At 37.9% G+C, this 22,049-nt stretch overlaps 1 protein-coding gene across 2 annotated transcripts in view; it reads right to left on the bottom strand.

Moving 5' to 3' along the window:
- Positions 1–20,847, bottom strand: part of INPP5D (inositol polyphosphate-5-phosphatase D) — a 92,255-nt gene extending 71,408 nt beyond the window's left edge. The window contains exons 1-2 of one of the 2 annotated variants that reach the window (XM_060768114.2): positions 20,541–20,847; positions 5,696–5,759 (exon numbers count right to left, since the gene is read on the bottom strand). In XM_060768114.2, the coding sequence (XP_060624097.2) occupies positions 5,696–5,759; positions 20,541–20,674 (198 nt within the window). In that variant the 5' untranslated portion in view covers positions 20,675–20,847. The remainder of the gene's footprint in view (positions 1–5,695; positions 5,760–20,540) is intronic. The other variant, XM_060768113.2, reaches the window with a different exon arrangement.
- Between the last annotated feature and the right edge of the window lie 1,202 nt (positions 20,848–22,049).

Raw genomic sequence — 22,049 nt, forward strand, 5'->3', positions numbered from 1 at the left:
TAAAAAATCATGTACCAACATATGCATTACAATAAAAGCCCAGTGCACTTACTGTACTTTGGGAGGAATTAATTAATGTGAAACCATACGGGGATCAAACACCACACGGTACTTCCTCTTGCAAGCATAATGGAAAGTGCCACCACCCTTTGTGCACTTAATCGTTTTTTGTTTGAAAAGCAGAATTTCAGTCCATGCTGTTAATCTCAGCTCCTTAACGCTAAAAGAGTAATAGGTATGAAATAATTTATGTGCAGTAAAAATAACTGTACTTCAGTTGGGCAAAAGTATTTTCCACCTATTTGAACAGTCAACATCCAGGAGTTATTATGCCATGAAGGTTCCATTGAAGAACAATCTTAAGCCATTCCACTCTACACAAATATAGCATTAGGGTTCAACTTTCAACCTCATCCGCCGGGGATTTTCCCCATCCTCGTGCGCTACCGAGGCGGAGTCTGCTGGAGCCATCATATGATGCAGGGCTTTTTGAATTCCTAAATGGTGAAATGGCAGTGACCTGTGCTAGAGTTGGCTGCCCCCCTGAGGTGGGATTGGCGTTTTCCCCTCTCCGTGAAATGACCCTCACCTTATCCATGGGTCACATCAAAACCTGCCCTCGTATTCTGTTGCGTGCTGGGCCTGTAAAAATTATCTTTTGAATAGGACGTGCACTTTGTGCCCAGCGGGAAGCCAGGGCGCCTCGAAAGAAAGACCCTCAAGGCTTTTCCTGTACAATAGTCTTAGAGGCTTGAAAGGTTTAACAAAGTCCTTTATTATTGAAGAAATTAAACAAATACTTCCCAGATCTTCAATGAGTCAAACAAATGCTTCTTAACTTGTCTACAATGGACAGGCACCTTGCTTGGAGAACTATTTCTTTCTTTAACAAGGAAAACCCTTTTTTAACCTCTCCCAAGCTGTCTACTATCTAAGCTTTGCTGATGTGGGTTCTACTACTGGATCCAAACTGCTTCTTGGGCACCAAGTAGACCTACCAGTCAAGGCTTGTAGATTCTCCAGCTGGATTTCTTTGGGTCTGTAAAGCTGTTTCCCCCCGGATGCTGTAATTCTGTAAGCTCCCAGCCAAAGCTTTGGAACTTTCCTCCCAGAAATTCTTAAGAAATGAAGCTTTTCTGCAGGTGGAGCTGGTCCACGTCCTCTAGCTTAGTTTCCTTCTGTAAGACTGAACTAAAAATGGCTCCCTCTCCTCCCCAAATCCCTGGGGAAAGGGGCAGAACCAAACACAACAATGATAGACAGGTGACTAGCCCTATAACTGCAAACCAAGGGAAGTCACCTTTTTGCAAAACCTCTGAAACCTTGGAATGCGTGCAAACATTAAATAGAAAGAAAATGAAGTTGGAGCTCCTGGTACAGCCGTACCAGCACACCTCGATTTATACATGAGCTCAACTCACACATGAGTATATATGGCAGTCTGTATATCATTGAGGCATTTTTACCTTGCTTAAGCATTATAATAAAATGAGCATTTACATAATTAACCCAGTACATGTAAAGTAGTCCGGCTTCTTACACTGGAAACTACTTCTGAGTATATATAAAGTATTTATCTTTCTGATTTCTTGAGAGACACCAAAGGACCAAGGATTGAATATGCCACATCTGTGTTAAGTCTATCTATAAAAAGTATTTATGTTACCACCTAACTAAAGGTATCAATTGCCACTGTTAACGTAATCATTATTTGCTTTTCTTTTTCCGCTGGATTTCAATTATAGCCTATTTTAGGCACTGTAGTCCTCTATCCACTAACTCAACCAAGCAAGAATATAATAATTTGACAACTGAAGCAGTACTCCATGTATCTGGTGAAGTGTGCTGTTGCTTATGAAGCACTGTGCCATAATAGCATTTAAGAGCCACCAGGCTCTGTGTTATTTTTGCTGCAGTGAGCCCCCTGTAAAATTATATTTATCAATGCTTATCACCATTTCAGCAAGCTGATAGTCTCATACGATAAGAATACATAGGCAAGCACTCCATACAGTTTGAGCTTCATCTGATGAGGAATGAGCCATGCTTTGCTGGGGCTGCTTTTGAACTACGCAGTCGGTGTGTGTCATCCATTTCCTGTTACACAAAGTCCTGGCCTCAGAGGTGGAGCAGGAAAAAAGTGACCAGATGCTGAAAGCTAACTTAGTTTATGAAAAGTTAAGAGATGACCCCAGAATCCTTAGGTCACTTAAGTGCTGAAAGAGTGTGAAGTCACAGCCCCTCTTTGCTGGGAATGCTGTGGACACAATCTGAGAAACTGAAATAGATCAATCAAATGCTTATGACTAATGCCTAGCTAAAATAGTGACTACTGTATTTCAGTAAATGAACAGGCCAGTCATATCCCTGACTTGGGCCCATGAATATGTATGCACTTAGGTTTGCCAGGTAGTTCTTATTTTAAGGGTTGTCCCTTATTTGGAAAAGGTTTCATTTTATATAGGCTGAACAAAATCCTGTATTTTGAGGTGTGGGCCCTTCATAGAGATATATCGAGTATATAACAAGTAATTTTTGAATATGGATAGTATGCTGAAATACATATTGAAACACATAGGCAGGACAACGGAAATCAATATTTTGTTTGGTATTTAGGTAATGGCTACTTCCTGCTTGTCAACTCTGCATATCGCAAATACTGTCTGTACCTTTTGGAAAATATGAAAACAATTAGAAGCACTGCAAAAGCTCGTGTGTTATCCAAATGGACAAGAATCCTCCAAGTTTGTTTTGAAACCAATTGAAACACTTTACTTTTAAGATGTAAAAAAACAGCACCCTGCCTCTCCATTAGAGTATAATAACACTTGCAGGATGGGACTGCACTCACACTGAATTGGCAAAGCCAAACTGCAAAAAAGATTTTCCAGTGGAAAAGGAAACAAGCAGCAATCGAGCATAGTCAATGGATTCTGCTGTTCTTGGCCTTCTCACAGTGTCAGAGGAAAAAGATGAGATATATAGAAATCTGTCAGTTTGATGTGCACTGGTATACAAGAGGAAGCTGCAAATTCTTTTCTGGACTAAGCCAGAATTTAGTGCATGAATAGGGAAGGTGTGGCCTACTGGATATTGTTGGAATGCAACTCCAATCATCTCTCACTCAAATGATGGCTTGGAGTTATTGGGTTTTTTAAATAAATGCAGGAGTTCTGTAGCTGAGCCTGCAACCAGTTCCTGTCTTGTACTGAGTGACTTGGTCCCAATCTCTCTTTCAACTCCAATCAAATAACTGGGCTTCAGGGATAGTGATCCAGAGTCATGCAACATGCTTCTTACTGAGTTCCAATGCTAACATTATGAAAAAGGCAGAAGTGTGTAGTATTATATATTTCTAATATCTACACTTGTCTTTCTAGTAAAGTCCATTGCATGTGACAAAATATAAATAGAATCAGAGAATCATACAGTTGGAAGGGACTACAAGAAGGGATATGGAAATAACCTGCGTGATCGAATTTCTGTGTATGAACCCACATGATCTTACGTTCATCTGGAGAGGCCCTCCTTGCGCTCCCACCTCCATCGCAGGCGCAACTGGAGGGTACGAGGGAGAGGGCCTTCTCAGTGGTGGCCTCTCGACTCTGGAATTCACTTCCCAAGGACATCAGGCATGCCCCAACTCTGGCAGTCTTTAGGAGGAGCCTGAAAACGTGGTTGTTCCAGTGTGCCTTCCCAGAATAATGAATTCTCAGCATTGTGCCCTCCAAATGCACTTTACATTGATTTAGGATTGTTGGTACGCTCCCACTAACGCCCCATTTCTCCTACCTTATTCATGCCTAGCATTATTTTTAACTTAATTACATTTGGCCCAGCCATAGATTTTAATTGTGTGTTGTATTATTGTCATTGTATATTGCTTTTTTGTTATGAGTTTTATTTAATCTGTTTTACTGTTGTTGTATTGCTTGTATTGATGTATTGTGGGCTCGGCCTCATGTAAGCCACACCAAGTCCCTCGAGGAGATGGTAGTGGGGTATAAATAAAGTATAATAATAATAATAATAATAATAATAATAATGATAATTGAAAATATTCACAAAATGGTCAAAAACATGTTTTTTAGTGTTGAGAAACCATGACAAGTAGAATCCTGGGCTGATAAGAATTTTTGCAGCCTGGGACTTATTCATTGCAAATTTCACACATGATTGTTTTATGTACAAACAAGCATTTACAAACACAGGAAATAATGTTTTTTTTTGCATGGAAATGATATTTCAATGCATAAACAATAATTCCTGCACCTATGGAACGCCCTCCCTAGAGATATCAGATTGGACACCTCCCTCTTGTCTTTTACAAGGAAAATCAAGACGTGGTTATGGGACCAAGTGTTTGATCAGTGAGCAGCAAGTGGAAGAAGATCACACAACTTATGGCAATGAATTAACCCGGACTGATTTTTGGATTTCGATGTTAATGGATGTGTCTTAATTAATTGTTTTAATTGTTGTTTTAATTTTTAATATTTTGATTGTACTGTGGTTGTTTTTATGATGCTAGCATTGTATGATGCTTTTGTTAGGCTGCCCTGAGTCCCCCTTCGGGGGGAGAAGGGCAGGGTATAAATATAGGAAATAAATAAATAAAAATAAATAAAGTCCACATATAGGACAGATTCTGGAACCTGCCTTAATACTCTTAGTTATGGGATAAGGGCCATTCTATGAAGATTGGCCAACTTCTGTAATCAACTACCATATGGGATGACAATGCCAAGACTAATCTGACCATTAGGCAAACTCCGGCAACATATCCTCAGGTACATAGGTATATAAAATAGGTATTAAAATCAAACATTTACTGATAATAAATTAGCAATTGGAAGGCTTGCTAATCAGGCTGATTTTGCTCTTTGTAGAGTACAGCTGCAACATTTTCTGCAACATTTTCTGAACCCACAGGTTGAGAACCACTGTTCTAGATCACCACAAGCAATGAGGATCCATATCACTGGTAAATGTATCTGCTCTGTGTTTTAATATGAATTTAAAGGTGCTATCCATGGTTCTGAACCTATTTTGTGTTTGGCACCTTGAATTAGTTGTTTTAAAGCTAAGACTAATACCAAGAGTAGACTGGCAACACTCAAGGCATTTTGGATCTATATATTATATGTGTCTGCAGTATACAAAGGAATTGACTTCCTTTAATTCTGCAGACTATATTGCATACAAATTTTCATATTACATAATTCACAGTATTTGAAATTAGTAAACCTTGCTTTCAAAATAAGTAAAATTATATCTTTTTACCCAAATGAGACACAAAATGAATATTTTTTTACATTTCTCAGTGTTTTAATGGAACTATTGAACTTTTCTTTTTGTCAGGAAAGTAGTGAACCTTTTTGTTAATTTTATTTCTATATCCCCTCCTGCCAGCATTTAACCTTTCTATTTACCCCTATGTTAGCCTACTGCTTTCAGGTGGATGATCTTCCTTCACCAGACTAGAAATAATATCCAACTGCAAATTCAGGTAGTATTGTACATGGAAGGGACCATCTTGCTCTTTAGGTCAGGCAGCCAAATACATTGGGCTGTCCCTCAGCAGCATATAAATTGTTTTAGTTTTACCATATATTCCATTGATACCTGGAGTCCTGCTTTTCAGAGTCAAAAGGTATAAGTAGAGTTCCACACGAAGCATTCATTTGGGGCTTACCTGGATGACCAGCTTATCTTCTTTATTCGGAAGAATCCTGTAAGTATAAACACAGTTCCGATGCCTGGAAAACATTAGAGAGAGTGGTAAGAACAATTCATATTATCCCTCTACAAAAAGAAAATGTATATCTCATAAACTGTTAAATGTTGTCAAGCATACATATGTTAAACCCACTTGCCCAACAAGGTCACCTACTGAACTTCTGCTAAATAAAAACTTTATTTACACTCCCAAAAAATATACCTCTGATATTTTATTTCCTTTTCCTCATTTCCAGCTCATGGGGTTGTAGTAATACATTTGGAAATGTCATGTCACAAATGTTATCAAGAAGATGGTGAAACTTTATTATGGGTTGCAGTGAGTTTATTCTGTTTTCAAATTTCATAGTGTGGCTTCAAAAGGTGGTTTCTTGAGTTTCAAATTTAAATAAAAGCAATGCAAGATATTAGTAAAATAAAAACTTTCAGTCTATATTCCAGATTTCAATATTAATGTCAAAAATATGTAGTATGATTTTACATAGGATTTGTGCTACATTAGAACAGTAAAGACAAACATCACTTAAGTAAAAAACATTAAATATTAAATAACCAAAAATAAAATAATGTGTAAACACTAAACTAATTTGGGATTCTGCTATTGCAACACATCCATTATAACCCAGTTGTCCCCTGTCTAGTATTTTCCAGACATGTTGGACCAAAACTCCCTTTATTTGGGGAATGAGATATACCAACTTGAATCCCATTTTTAATCTCAACTAGAATAAACCCACGGAATCAATATAATTTTCCTATGTGTTTATTTACTGTTCAAGACGTGTCTCAATGGGCCCACTTTAGATGGAACTAATCAATAGGATTCGGGCCATAATTCAAAATATCTGACAAGTACTAATTGATGGAAGAATGGCCTGGTCAGTGCAAAAAAAGAATTAGATTCAGCTGATCTTCTGTAGTGTATTGATCAACTCCATTTTGACAACAGCTGACATCGCCCCATGGCCTGTAGTGTTTTGCTGAGCCTTGTCATTTGTGTTATACTAAAAGTGCTATAATTACAATATAATGGTCCAGAGACAACAACCAGATGTTATGGCTGCACACAGTACCAGACCCTTAGAAACATCCTCGTCAACCTTAATGGAGCCCCTGGTGGCGCAGTGGGTTAAAACCTTGTTTAACCCGATAGGTCACAGGTTTGGATCTGGGGAGAGCGCAGATGAGCACCCTCTGTTAGCTCCAGCTCCCCATGCGGGGACATGAGAGAAGCCTCCCAAAATAATGGTAAAACATCAAAACATCCGGGCGTCCCTTGGGCAACGTCCTTGCAGACGGCCAATTCTCTCACACCGGAAGCGACTTGCAGCTTCTCAAGTCGCTCCTGACACGGAAAAAAACCCCAACCTTAATACATTCGGTACTGGACACATAGATCAGGATTATCACATATTATCACATATTCATTAGATATTGCTAATTTGCACTTTGTCATTGCCTCCATAATTCCGAAGTTATATAAAATAATGATACTTGAAATAAATTGTGTCTCGGGTAGTGGGGTGAATAAGTTTGACTTGAGTGGGGTGAGTAGGCTTGGTGAATCCTTGGGTCAGAGTTATTGTTTATTGTCTCTTTGCCTTCCTGTTCTGTGTCAGGACTCATCCTAGCTTTGCATCTCATCTGGTAGAGATTACAGGGCTAATATTTCAGATCCTACTCAACAACCCAACTAAACCTTATCAGATCCTTCTCAAAAAACTAAACCGTATGCTGGCACCACTGTTCAGTTTCTCTCTTGTACTGGTAACATCTAGAGTTGCACAATGCTGATGTCATTCTGCTGAATGTTTCCTGACTGCCACAGATGGCAGCTAGTGACCTGAACTGGAGCCAGGCAAAATGTTTATCTAGATGCTAGCAATAGAAGAAAAAAAGAGGCATGGAATCATAGCGATGGCTCAGCCTCGCCTTCTTTTAGCGTTTAATTTGATGCTTAATCTGAGTGCAAACACTTCCGTGATATTTCCATTAAATGCCAACTGAGACAGAAATTGTGCCAGAATGCATCAAGATCTAGCCCCACCATCTGTTTATTTTTGGATAAGAGCTACATCTTGGGATATATGAAATTATAAAAAGAAAGTACCTCTGATCATGTGCACTGTCCTTTTCTTCATGACTAACAGCCCCTCAGAATTGATTGATAAGTCCAAGATTTTGTTTTTGTTCTTTCCGATTTCATACTGGATTAAAATAGATTAACCCGGGGAGTTGCTATAAAAAATCCGGGCTTGTATCAGGAGCTGACAAAAATATTCTGGGATGAACAAAACATGAATGGATTGTAAAAATAAAATTGGAAAGAACGAGAACAAAAACCTTGTTTTTCTCATTTTTTAAATCAGTCTGGATACACACTTAATTGTCCACATATTTAGGTACAATTCTGACATTTGTTATCCAAACTATTCATAATTGCATAAACAATGTAGTGACATGGGAAGACCTAAGAGGACCCAAGAACTAGTTCTCAGATGATCACTGGCTCCCAACAGTATACATTTATACATGTATACAATTATGAGGAGGAATTTAACACTGTTAATTTTCATATAATTTTATAACAATGGAACAAGGATTCCAAGACCTGTGGATAGCTTCCTCTGGATGACTTGCGATTAGAACCGCTCTCTCTTTCTTTCATCATCATCATGGTGATGAATTATGCACTGTTTTGGGCTAATTTTCACTATTTTTCAAAACAGAGATGTGGGAGGATTGGGGGCATGTCAAACCACTACAATTTCAGGAAGTTTGGAACACTTGGAATAACCTTTTTGAGGGCAAAATCTGTCCATATATGCAGGGTATGGGAAGGACACTTTGGGTGCTGTAAAAGGGGGAATTTAGGAGCTACACTCCTTGTTCGAAATAGAAACCTTCTTCAAGCCTCCACAGGTAATATGTTTGTATATGACCCTGTTTGCTTACTGTATTGTATGTGTATGTTTTGGTATGCAGTTTTTCCTTTATTCTATGTTTCTTGAGGTTGTGGGAGGGCCTGCAGACTGCACGATCAGATCTGGGAATTTTCTGAGCTCAGACTCCATTTTAGAACACAGAGATGCCATTAGACTTTGGACTGTTAAGAGCTCTTCTCTGGAAGTTCGTGTTTTTACAAAAAGTTATAATTTTCAAATGATTGTGAATGTCATTTTTCTCCAAAAGATTATGGAGATTCTAGTTTTCCAAAACTTCCGTACTCCTGCTTCAAACCCTGACCTTGCATTCCCAATATCTGACAAGCTGGGAGTATTAGGTCTGGATTGGGCAAATAACTACCAAGATGGGTTTAGGCCTGCTCAACTGCAAGACTCTCTTGATGTTACAATTATCATGCTTTATAAGTGAACAAGGCAGTTACATGATTAAACAAATATAACTGTCACCGTCATGTCTATTTTAGCCCTGAATGTGTGAGACTTAAATTGAATGTGTGACTGCATTCTGTGTCATTGCTCAAATTCAAGCTTTTTTTTTGAAAAGCTAATAGCTTATGGTGCCTGCAGTCTGCACTTTTACAATGGTTATTATTTTCCCCAACAGATTAGTAAGCAATGAAATAATCTTTAAGAGAACACAGAAATACCATTTAGTAGTCTTCCTCTCCTGTTTTCTTTCTGATTCCATTTGGTACACTGAATAAAGGGCATAGGATTGAGTTCTTTAGCTTAATTCCAGATTTTCATGGCAATGGAATTCCAAGGACATACCAAGTACAGGAGGATAATTAATTGCTTGCTATCTTTTAAATGGTCCTAGATTAAATCAAGCCTGAACTCTCTCTGGAAGCCAAAATGATTAAACTGAGATTGTCATACTTTGGACTTATCATGAGAAGACATGACTTCTTGATTAAGTAAATAAACAAGCAGTAGGAAAACAAAGATGGCATTCCAGATGGTTCAATCATGGTCTTGAGTCTGCAAGAACTAAACTGGATGACTTTTGACAGGGTGACTTGTAGGTCTTTCATCCATGGGGTTGCCATAAGTTGAAGATGATGAGAGTTGATAACAATAACATATTTTGCATTAGGGACCTCAATATTGTGTATTATGTTTTTTATGGTTTTAATTGTATACTGTGCACTGTATATTTTGTTGTAAACCGCGTTGAGTCGCCAATTAGGCTGAGAAACGGCGGTATACAAGGACAGTAAATAAAATAAAAATAATAAATAACACATGGAGGTTGAGATTCCAGGGGACAATGGGGGGAACCTTGGGGTAGTGTACTGCTTTGTCTCTTTACTGTGGTTGGCCGTGGGCTCCCATCCCACAACTTTTCTCTGCTGTTCCTGGCTCCCTCCTGTGCTGTCCCCAGCTTCTTCTATGAGAAGTCAGGTAGTCACTGATTCCTCAGGTCCTCATGTAACTGCACTGCTGGCACTCTGCCAGCACAGAGCCTAACAGAGCCCCACCGGAAGAAGCCCTATGTCATTTGATGGGCTCGGGCAGACTCCATGCCAACAGCATGCCAGCAGAATGCAGAGACGGTCTCAGCTATCCATGTGATAAAGTCATAGAGCTATTTGAATTATAAGTGAAGGAGGAGGAATTTTGTCACATGATGCTGTTATACTATTACAGTGGCCTTTGAATAATAATAATAATAATAATAATAATAATTCATTTATAACCCAATCTATCTCCGGGCAGTTTCCAAAAAAAGTAACAAATTGGCAAACATTCAATGCCAAAAAACAAATAACAAATCAAAACAGTGGATAAACAATCTTACCATAAAATTATAAAACAACCGAAAAATAACTCCAAATTAAACATAAATAGACATGACATAGCACATCGCATGCATTTACAACATGATAAACTTCTTAAAAGTTAAATTAAGAGGCATTAAAATCAAAGATGGTTTCCAACATCCAATGGGTGGAGGTAGGTGTCCATGATAATTAGACAAGTATATATAGAGAGGTATACTAGTCCTCCTCCTCTCCGTAAGCGAAAGTGCATAAGTGAGTTTTTCAAAGCTTTAAAAAGGAGAAGAGAGAGGGGACTATTTTTTTAGTTCTTTAGGGAGGGAGTTCCAGAGGCAGGGAGTGAACATGGAGAAGACCCCCCCCCTCTCGTTCCCACCAACTTTGCTTGAGACAGGGGTGGGACTGAGAGCAGGGTCTCTTCCACAGACCACAGCTCCCGTGGTGCTTTGTATGTAGAGATGTGGTTTTTCAAATGTGGTTTTATGTGCTCAACAGTCTTGTAACCCCTTTTCGATTTTTTGTGGGGAGGGGATATATGAATACTTTGTTATAGTCAATAACTATGTGCGCTTTGGCTGCTTATCTTTGGAAGTCACTCTTCATACACCTTTACTTCACAAAGACCTTTCCCCTGCTTTCCTGTGGTATTATGTGCCACATTGTTACTACCAGAATGTTCTTTTAAATATATATATATTTCATCATTTGTGTTGAAGGCAGTAGTGGAATACTGCAGTGATGTCACACTGTAATTCTGTTATTACAGTTTTTAAAAAATAAAGAAATACATAAATGGAAACCAATCATGATGGAAGTGGTGGGACAGAGTGCTGTAAATGGCATTGTCAATATTGAGGGGAAAATGAGTGGAAGTTAGGTTATTAAAAGCGCAAATGTAGTGAAGGTACAATACATAGCACCAACATTGTTAACAAATACAGATGAGGTATTTTTTTCAGACAGGACAACCTGAAACAATTGACTAGTGTGCTAAACACCAAAGCCATTTTCCAGAATGGGAATCACATTTCCTTATTGCTTTTCAGTTTTAGACACAAAAGTGGCAATGTCTAAATTATATATTCAGTTTCAGATTTGATTCCCTCACCACACTTTGCTCTGCAGTAGTAGTATCTAGGTCTGCTATAAAAGTGCAGATAAATAAATAAGAGGGAAAAGCAAAAAGGCCTTCTAAATGCATTTTGGAAAAAACTATATCTTACTTGGTTGCAATTGTTTCCATTGGAGACAGGAGGATACTAGAAAATATACCAATACTCATCTCACTCACATTTGTCCTCATTCAAATTTTAATTTCCCTTTCAGATCATGTTAGGAAAATTACTGTTTTGCTTTTCATTATAAACACTGTAAGTTTTTGTCCTTTCAGTTAATTTAGATTGTTATGAGGATATTAAGTAGGCAAACTATTTCCATGAAAGAGGTCATTTAGCAAACCAAATCTATAATTTCCATTTATTTTATCTAGGGATCCTTCAAGTAAAGATTTTATCATAGCATTATTATACCTCATTCAAGGTATGTTATCAGTATGTGATAATCTAGTTGACCTCATCTTCCATTTTTAACCCACCATTTCCTCTGTCCGTTTTTCTTTATCCACAAGACACCAATTACATTGGGACAGGAAGAATTTACATCTTCTGAGTGTTAGCACTAAAAACCATCCATCCAGAAGCACCCAAAACACTATTTTTAATTACTGTATATACTTGAGTATAAGCTGGCCCAAATATAAGACGAGGCACCTAATTTTAACACAAAAAACTGGGAAAATGTATTGACTCAAATATAAGCCAAGGGTGGGAAATGCAGCCGCTACTGGTAAATTTCAAAATAAAAATAGATAGCAATAAAATTATATTAATGGAGGAATCAGTAGGTTAAATGTTTATAAATGTTTATGTATAAATGTTTATACATAAAACTGAAATATAAGACAAGATTGTCCAACTCTGATTAAACCATTATTCTAACCTTCAATGTAAATGTGCTTATATATCCTTCCAATAATGATAGAGTAAAATAATAAATGTAATAATAACAATAATAAATAGATAAAATAATAAATGTAATAATAATAAAGTTAAACTATAAATGTAATAATAATAAATAGATAAAATAATAAATGTAATAATAATAATAATAATAATATTTTTTGTCATGAGAAACTGCAAGTTGCTTCTGGTGTGAGAGAATTGGCCGTCTGCAAGGACGTTGCCCAGGGGACGCCCAGATGTTTTGATGTTTTTACCATCCTTGTGGGAGGCTTCTCTCATGTTCCCGCACAAGGAGCTGAAGCTGATAGAGGGAGCTCATCCGCGCTCTCCCTGGATTCGAACCGGTGACCTGTCGGTCTTCAGTCCTGTCGGCACAGGGGTTTAACCCACTGCACCACCGGGGGCTCCATCATCATAATAATAATAATAACAACAGAGTAAAATAATAAATAACCTTGTCTAGAGTATAAGCCGAGGGGGGCTTCTTCAGCTTTCAAAAACGGCTGAAAAACTAGGCTTATACTCAAATATATTCAGCATATGTTGCAAAACTGCATTTGACTTATGTTTCACTTGAGAAAGCCATTCTCTTCAAGAAACTGCTTTCATTGTTGCAACCAAGGCAAATTTAGCCACAGATTGAATGACTTATTTGCTGTCATTGAAAGGAAAATTCAGGGCTGTCCAATTTTACTACTTGATACATAGCTTCCACACAGCCATATAACACAGAATACCAAAGCAGAAAATCCCACAATATCTGCTTTGAACTGAATTATCTGAATCCACACTGTCACATATTCCAGTTCAAAGCAGAAAAAGCGGGATTTTATTCAGCTGTGTGGAAGGGGCCATAGTCAGTTAGAGAAACTGATTTCTACATTTTTAGGTAACAGAAATACATTTAACATTCAGCTAATTCTCTTTTTGAGTCCCTTCTTACAACTACATAACATGAGGTCTTACTTTATATTAATTATACAAGATTATTCGCCTAACATGGCAGAGGAAATTAAATGAAATCATAGCAATATATCTGTTGGAGAAACAGTAGATAAATTACTTAAATTAATTTCCAGTCTCTGGTGAAACTTAATCAGAAAATGCTTTTAACACCTGCCATTAAATAAAGACAACACTGAACAAAGAGGCCTCCTGCCCTACTCTTAAATGACAGCAAATGAAAAATCACAACTTAAAAAGTGTGTGATGGAAAAACTACTGACTCCCAAGCAGGAGACTTGTAAACTTCAGTTGCATTTCCAGTAATATTTATATGAAAATGGTCTGAAGGTCATCCATTCTCAGTGGAAAGGGTGAGCTTAAAACCCTTAAACTCCAGTTGCATTTCTATATGAGGACAAATTCCTCATAAAGTCTCTCTCCTGCTAACAGTGGTTCTAAACCTGTGGGTCCCCAGATGTTTTGGCCTTCAACTCCCAGAAATCCTAACAGCTGGTAAACTGGCTAGGATCTCTGGGAGTTGTAGGCCAAAACACCTATGGACCTACAGGTTGAGAACCACTGTGCTAAAGGGTTAATCTTGGACTAACCCAGGCTTAGCTCACCATTCGTCCATATGTTTTGATGGAATTTCAATGATGTTTAACTTCTACTGAAATTTTGTACTAACATTAATTGTTTTAAGGTCATCCCTTCCACTGTGTATGGATGACCTTCAAACCATTTTCATATAAAAATCACTGGAGACTGAGAGAGACGGCCTTCAGCAACCATCCCAATGAAATGAGGTGAGTCTTCTTCCTATGTTACCAGGTATGTAGCCGGGGGGGGGGGGGGAGGGGACTCCCCATGCGGGGACACAAGAGAAGCCTCCCACAAGGATGGTAAACATCAAACATCCAGGCGTCCCTTGAGCAATGTCCTTGCAGACAGCCAATTATCTTAAACCAGAAGCAACACTTTGAGAATACCATCACAGAAGGAAAACATTCTGCTACAGGATGCATAATATTGAGGTTAGAGGGGATTTCGTCCTCTACCTGCCCAGTAGTTGTCCTGCTACATTCCAGAGCTCTTTGAAACGACTTCACTGCTGTTGCTGCTATAAGTGAGACCAGGGATAGTTTAATTATTCATTTTTTGGCTAATGGATTTAAAATATATTTCAATATGATATTAGTTTTATTATATATTTATTTTGAATGGTCTCTAGGTAGAAATGTATCAAAATGTTTTTGAATGGATTTGTGTACCAACAGGATGTAACTGCTTTTTGACCTGCAGAGTGAAATACTTTGAGTGAATAAACAAATTTGTATTCATTCTAAACAATAATGAAAACTGAAAAATCTGTGTTTCTCCTAGCTGGAATTTCCCTCATTTTCAGACCATAATTCAACTGGCGAGGTAGCAATAAATCTGAAATGATGTTGATTAAAATGATTCAAAGGGGATGTCAAACCACAAATCTATACACTATAGAATCTGTGAGTATGATTAAGCTTCCAGAGTTTTGAAAATTACAATGTTTTTTTTTTCATTTTATATAAAATATTTCTATCCTACCTGATAAAGTAGAAACTCTGGGTGGCCTACAATAATGTTTCACTTGCATGCGCTTTATACTATCAGGAACCCAGTAACTGTGTCTGAATCTACACTGTCATATAATCCAGATTAACAACATCCACATTATCTGCTTCAAACTGGATTATATGAGACTACACTGCCATATAATCCAGTTCAAAGCAGTTAATCTGGATTTTATATGGTAGTGTAGATCCAGCCAGAGAGTTCTTTGAATCCAAGTATTTAAACATAAATGATTTGAATTAAGCCTCTATTATCTACATTTGAACTTCGATATGTCCAGAATCATTGATGTGATGTGTCAGAATATATGTAAATTCTATATTCATGTGGTATAAATATATACAGGTTTCAGCTGCTAATTTCAGGTCTCTTTTTTTTTTTTTTTCATCTCTAGACTGGAAACTTTTGGTCCAGCTCATGGCTTCATTTCTGCTCTGAAACTGAAATGCGATATCTGAGAAATGTGACATTCCTTTCTTCTGCTTTTTTTTAGACAAGCAAGTTTATGCGGCTGTACTTATAAAGATCAGTTTAGGAAGATGTGGTTATTACGCTGACATTTAAGTTATCACTTCCCCAAGTAGCAAGAGTGAAGGCCTCTATTCTCTTGAAGAGAAACAAAAATCTCTGCTATTGTTGTAGAGGTGTGTATGTACAGTAGAAAACAGGAGCATAAAGGAAGAAAGCATCTACCGGGGAGAGGGCTTAACTATCTTGCACTAGAAGGCAAGTGATGTCACTTCTCTCTTCTTGTCTGCTTTCAGTCGAGTTAAACTCCAACACCAAAATGTCTGCAGTCCTCCAACAGGTTTCCTGTCCTTCCAACTAGTTGAGTGGTATCATCTTCCAGCTAGTTGAGTGGTACTGAGACCTTTCAGAAACTAATTAATTAAACTACAGATCTCAGATTTCTAACTGGGCACATATGGGAGTGGGTAGTCTTCCAGAAAACTTGGTCACAAGCTGGTCAGGGCTTCATAGGTTAAACAAGCACACTGAACTAAGCTCAGAAGTAAACTGAAAGTTCTTATAAGGATGTACTGATAATCCCTAGTCATTGAAGCAATGGATTCAAAATATGGGGGAAAATATTCAAAAATATGGGGGGAAATATTCCACCAAAACATTAGGAAGAACTGACAGTAAGTGTTATCTGACAGTAAAATATGCTGCCTCGGAGTGTGATGGAGCCTCCTTCTTTGGAGATATTTAACAGAGATTGGATAGTTGTCTGTCATGAATGCTTGAATTGGGTATTCATGCAGGTTGAACTGATTGATGGTCCTCAAGGTCTCTTCCAACTCTATGATTCTATTATTTTAAAAATGCATTTACTTCTCACAATCCCTAACAGCTAGTAAGATGGCTGAGATTTCTGGGAGTTGAAGTCCAAAACACCTGGAGGCCCACAGGTTAGGAACCACTGTTGTTCTAGGTCAGTGGTTCTCAACCTGTGGGTCCCCAGATGTTTTGGCCTTCAACTCCCAGAACTCCTAACAGCTGGTAAATGGGTTGGGATTTCTGAGAGTTGTAGGCCAAAACACCTGTGGACCCTCAGGTTGAGAACCACTTTACTAGGTAGTTCCATTTAGCCAGGATGTCTTTTGATCTGCCAACACCACTTTTGAGTCTGTTCAGGGAATTCCACGCTGCCTATTCTTGATTTCCCCCTGAAGGAACACCCTTGTGGGGGGCCATCAAGTTGCCTGATTTTTCTGATAAATCTATCAAATGAAAATGCTTGGACAAATCTGTATATTTTTGCCTGGCACCAAATATAGGCATGAGGTCAACTTATTCAGAAAGGGTTCTCCAAATTACAGATTCTCTGTGAACAATTTTTTCCATCATTGTTGAATAAAACACCTCTGATCAAGGTGAAAGTTCTCAACAGATATTTTTGATATTTTTTAGCCTAGTCTGACATCTCATCAGTTGCCTCATGACAAAGCGATAATATAGATGGCCAAATACATCAGTTTCACCCTGATGATTTAAGTTCCTTTGATCGTTCAAAGCTCACTTTGAACTGTCCTTATGCTTAATTCAGCAGCAGCTCAAGAGAAATGCAGACTTTAGTTTCTCTCACTTCATCCTTTTTCTTGGAATTAAAGTTGTTGCTAACTGGCCACACTGAGGAAAACGTTGACTCGGATTCCCCAGACCATCATCATTTCCAATATTTTTTCGGTAGTCCCATCAAATAATCCCCATTAAAGACTGTACAATTGAACCAACTGTTGACATTCAATTCTCCACCAAATTTTCACTATTTATTTGTAAACATTCAACTGTATATTTGCATAATTAGATTTCTCCCCACACAATTTTAAAAAAAATTACCATCATTAATGGTAGATGTTGGGTTAGGGATTACAGATCATGAAGTGTATAAATGCTAAAGGTAATGAACTGTTAGTAAATATTGCCTTAAAATAAACAGTAATACTTAAAAGTACATTTTTAAAAGCATATCAACCATGTACAGAGTCAAAACACTCAGGCTAAATCCAATTGTTTATTCCAGCTAGAATAAATGCATTAAAGGAATGAAAACTCATATACTATAAATTATTTTATAATTTATGCATTTTAGTTGCTTAGATTTTATTAAAGTGTAAATGTGTTTGATTAGATTTACTATGTTTTATTTGATTACTTGTTTTTACTTCTTTTTTGGCTAGTTATTATAGGTTTTTACTGAAGTTGTTTTATGTATTGTCTCAATTTAGTTGGTTTGTTTCATTATTACGGCATTGAATGTTTGCCACTTTTGTTTGGAAACCGCCCTAAGTCCCCTAGGGGAGATAGGCTGGGTTATAAATAAAGTTATTATTATTATTATTATTATTATTATTTTCTGGAAATTGTGGGTTTTTAAAAAGATTTATGTATTTATTCATATAGACATACATGCGTATTTGTTGCATACAGTGCAATATTTTCCAGCTATTAGTGTTCCATAATAATTTCTCAAATAATATATTTTATTTAAGGAGTCACAGTCTTCTATTTAAATAGTACATATAAAGGTATCATAGACTCTAAATTAATATCCGCTTCCTCCTTGTCTGCAGTCTTATAGGATCCCCATGTACATTTTTAGTTTAATTTTACATTGAGATGTTGAATCATTGGCTGCCATTCATTAACAAAGTTCTCTAATAGTGCTTCTCTTAAGAATACAGTTATTTTATCCATTATCCATGTATTTTCCCCATTCTTGTGAGGTATCTCTGACATTTTTCAATATCCAGCATATACTATTCGAGCTGCCGCTGTCATGTAAAACAATTTTTTCCTGAATTTCCTTTCTAGTTCTTCATTAGGCATGTTCAAAAGGTACATTTGTGGGGTCATTTTGACCCAAATAACTGGATTGACTTATCTACATGTTAGTGCAAGTACTGTCACTTATATAAAGAAGGAACCATCCCATTTTCTGAATAGAGTGGCAAAAGGCATAAGCTTAGTCCATCTTCAGAAAATCTAAAAGAAACACTAAAAGAAAATCTAAAAGAAATCACCACTACTTTCTCCACCTTAATCCCACTTCTGGTCTTTTTGAATGCCTGGGTGGAAAAACGGCAGAAGCCAAGGATGGAGAGCCTGAGCTGCTGCTGCTGCTGGCACTTTCTCCTCTCCGCTTGACTTATCCTCAGCTCGGATCATATGTGAATCTATCGTTTGGCCCCCAAAACCTGCTCTTTGCTAGGTCAACTTATACAAGAGTGATTGTTGACTGTCATATGTGGGTATATTTTGGTTAGAACTAAGAACTGGATCCAGGCTTCATTCAGAAATTTAGTTAATCAATTTTTAACTGGATTTCACTACTAAAACCCCACATCTTTGACCTTGGAGGGTCCTGCCCATACACTCCACCCTTGGGAGTTCCCTTCAGCTCTTCTTAGTTAAAACTAGTTCACATGCCTGAGTCTCTGAGGTCCCTTCCACACAGATGTATAAAATCCACATTGAACTGGATTATATGGCAGTGTGCACTCAGATAATCCAGTCCAAAGCAAATATTATGGATTATCTGCCATGATATTCTGGATTATATGTCTGTATAGAAGGGCCCTGACTCTTTGGAGTCTACAAAGTTGATTTCTCACAGGAAATATGGGACTGAGCTTGGAAAATTTGCATTTTTGGATTATACTTTGGATGTCCCAGTAAGCATGGGAAATATGGGACTGAGCTTGGAAAATTTACATTTTTGGATTATACTTTGGATGTCCCAGTAAGCATGGCCCATAAGTATGCAAGATGAGAGACACTGAGGGCTCTTCCACTGGGTTATCTGAGCCCACAATCAGATAATGTGGGATTTTCTGCCTTGATATTCTGGGATATAGGGCTGTCTGGAAAAGCCCCTAGAATATCAAGACAGAAAATCCCACATTATCTGAATGTGGATTCAGATAACCCAGTTCAAAGCGGATATTATGCGATTTTCTTCCTTGATATTCTGGGATATAGGGCTGTGTGGAAGGGGCCTAAGACAGGTTTGTCCAAATCGCAACCCGTGAGCCACATGTGTCCCAGGACGGCGGTGAATGTTGCCAAACGCAAAATCGTAGACTTACTTAAAACTTGAGATTTCTTTTGCATTTTTTGTAACTTAATTATATAGTTCTCGAGCATGAACTTGTACATAACAACAAAGTGGAATGAAATATTCAGAATATGTTAGGTCCACAAATATCTGGGTATTATCTGCAATTATCTGTGATGAGGGATATGACAGAAATTATGCACTGACTTCTTTTGTTTTATTCATCAGCTATCGTTAATGTTAATGTATTTTATGTGTGGCCCATGACAATTCTTCTTCTTCCAGTATGGCCCAGGGAAGTCAAAAGACTGGATATACCCCTGCTCTAAGTGATACAGTCCAAACAAGGAAAATTATCAAACTCCAGTAAAGGGGTATTTCTGAAGTAAAGCATATTTGTGTGACCTTTCATATATTCCCAGTAGTACATTATAACAGCACCTCAAGTAAAATTAAGGCCATTCCTGAGGATTATTCAGAAAATCAGCATGTTTTAATAAAACCTCTTCTGATATAGCAAACATATATGCATAAAGAAAGCTGGTGAGTTCCAAGCCTCAATGATTCAGCAAAGAGATGGGTGCATTATTATTATTATTATTATTATTATTATTAATAATGTTTTACAAGGTGATATCTCATGACATTGTTGGAGAACTTACTTTGTAAAACTTCCATCCCCTTTTGTGCTTGCTAATGACTAGCTACTCTTTTCAAGTGACTTTTTCTGTAATGTCTATCATGTCTCCAGGTTCATGTACTGCTTTTACCGAACTTAACTGCTCCTCGATGGGATCACCTACTGTGTCGAGAAAGAGTGGATAGCATTGTAATATGTGTGGCTTGCACTCCCTGTGGAGCTGAAATAGCACCAGAGATGAAGCTGAGTACAGTAGAAGATAAGAGGCATACTTACAGCAGGCAGAGGGCATATGCTGAAGAGATGGACTCACTGGCCCGCACAAGGAAGCTCCCATCCTTTCCCACTTTAGAGAGGAGGTCTTCAGCTCTTGAACGTGTGATGGTCCCATGGTACCAGCACTGATCCATGCCTCATAGGCAAAACACTCTGCCTCCCCAATGCAAGCAACTTTTAATTTATGATAACAATAATCAGCCAGCCAGCAATTATGTTGAGATCTCAGAGCTGTCTGTGTGTAGTGTTCAGCAGCTGCCGCTCACTCAGCTTCCTGTTTTAATGGTGCAGAGAGGAGAGAGAGAGAGAGGAAACAGAGCTGAGAACTTCCTTATAGAAGCAACTCCAAATGAGAAAGACATGCCACGCTCACACTTCACCTCCAAATTCGCTCTTTCTGGATAGTTGCAGTGTCCACATTAATTGTGTTTGTACAAATTCAATGGATAGAGTTCATAGCCAGTGGACTGTCCCCAAATTAATCTGCCCCTAGGCAAATACAGAGTTCTTTATCTCCTTCCCCAGTCCTACACTTTCTCTCTCTGCCTTTCTCTGTTTTATCCAAGACTTGGTTGTTAAAGCCTGAGGGTAGGACACAGTCAGATAAATATTTATGAGCTGCGCTGTGAGCCTTTTTGGCTGAAGAGAATGGTATAAGTGCTCTAAACAAACAAACAAATGAATACTTTAGTGCAGCATTGTACTAAATAATGGATACTGTATAACATTGTTAAAGTTGTGGGAGAGCTGCTCGCATTTATATGTACTTACAGGGAAATTGTGGCTAATAATATTTTGCTTCTGCCCAAATACATTATAATTGGGTCTTGACATATAGGTCAAGTTTAAACTTTGATAGAAGTTCCACATTGTTTTGCTTCCATGATAGTTATGAATTAATTCAGCGAGGGGTGTAAAATCAATAGTCACAAGTGGGAGATAAAGGTGGAATAGGCAAGGTTAAGAACACTAAGAAAATAATATTTGATATGTATTTTGAAATGGTGATGGATTGTGATATTATTCTACCTGTGTCTGCAATAAAAACATATTGGGGGGAAAAGCAATTAATTCAGGTAGTAAGTAATTTGATATATGTATCAGAGGCAAATGTGATGGGGAAAAAAGGAAAGTGAAAGATAGGAGTGGAGGTATTCAATTAGTCTCGTGTTGCCCAGCCATGCCCTTGGACCTCCATTTGTGATCTTTTATTGCATTTACACAGTGGCGGGTGACTACAATGCACTTCACATTTTGCAGAGGTTATTTTGGCCGGAATCTGGAATACATGGGGATCAGCTGCAGCACATTTTTTGGCTGACCTCAGGCTTTCCTGGGACATTCAAAGAAGTGCTGCATGATCCTTGATGTGCATTACAGTGTGCATTGGCGGTGTGCATTTTGTGGCCACCATGGCCTCAAGTCAGCTTCAAACTGCATTATAGTGTCAGTGCAGTGTGCTCTCAGACTGAGTGCTTGAAAGCTTTAATCTTGATCTGAATTCACCAT

The sequence above is a fragment of the Anolis sagrei genome, chromosome 3, assembly GCF_037176765.1.
Source record: "Anolis sagrei isolate rAnoSag1 chromosome 3, rAnoSag1.mat, whole genome shotgun sequence".
Lineage (NCBI taxonomy): Eukaryota > Metazoa > Chordata > Lepidosauria > Squamata > Dactyloidae > Anolis > Anolis sagrei.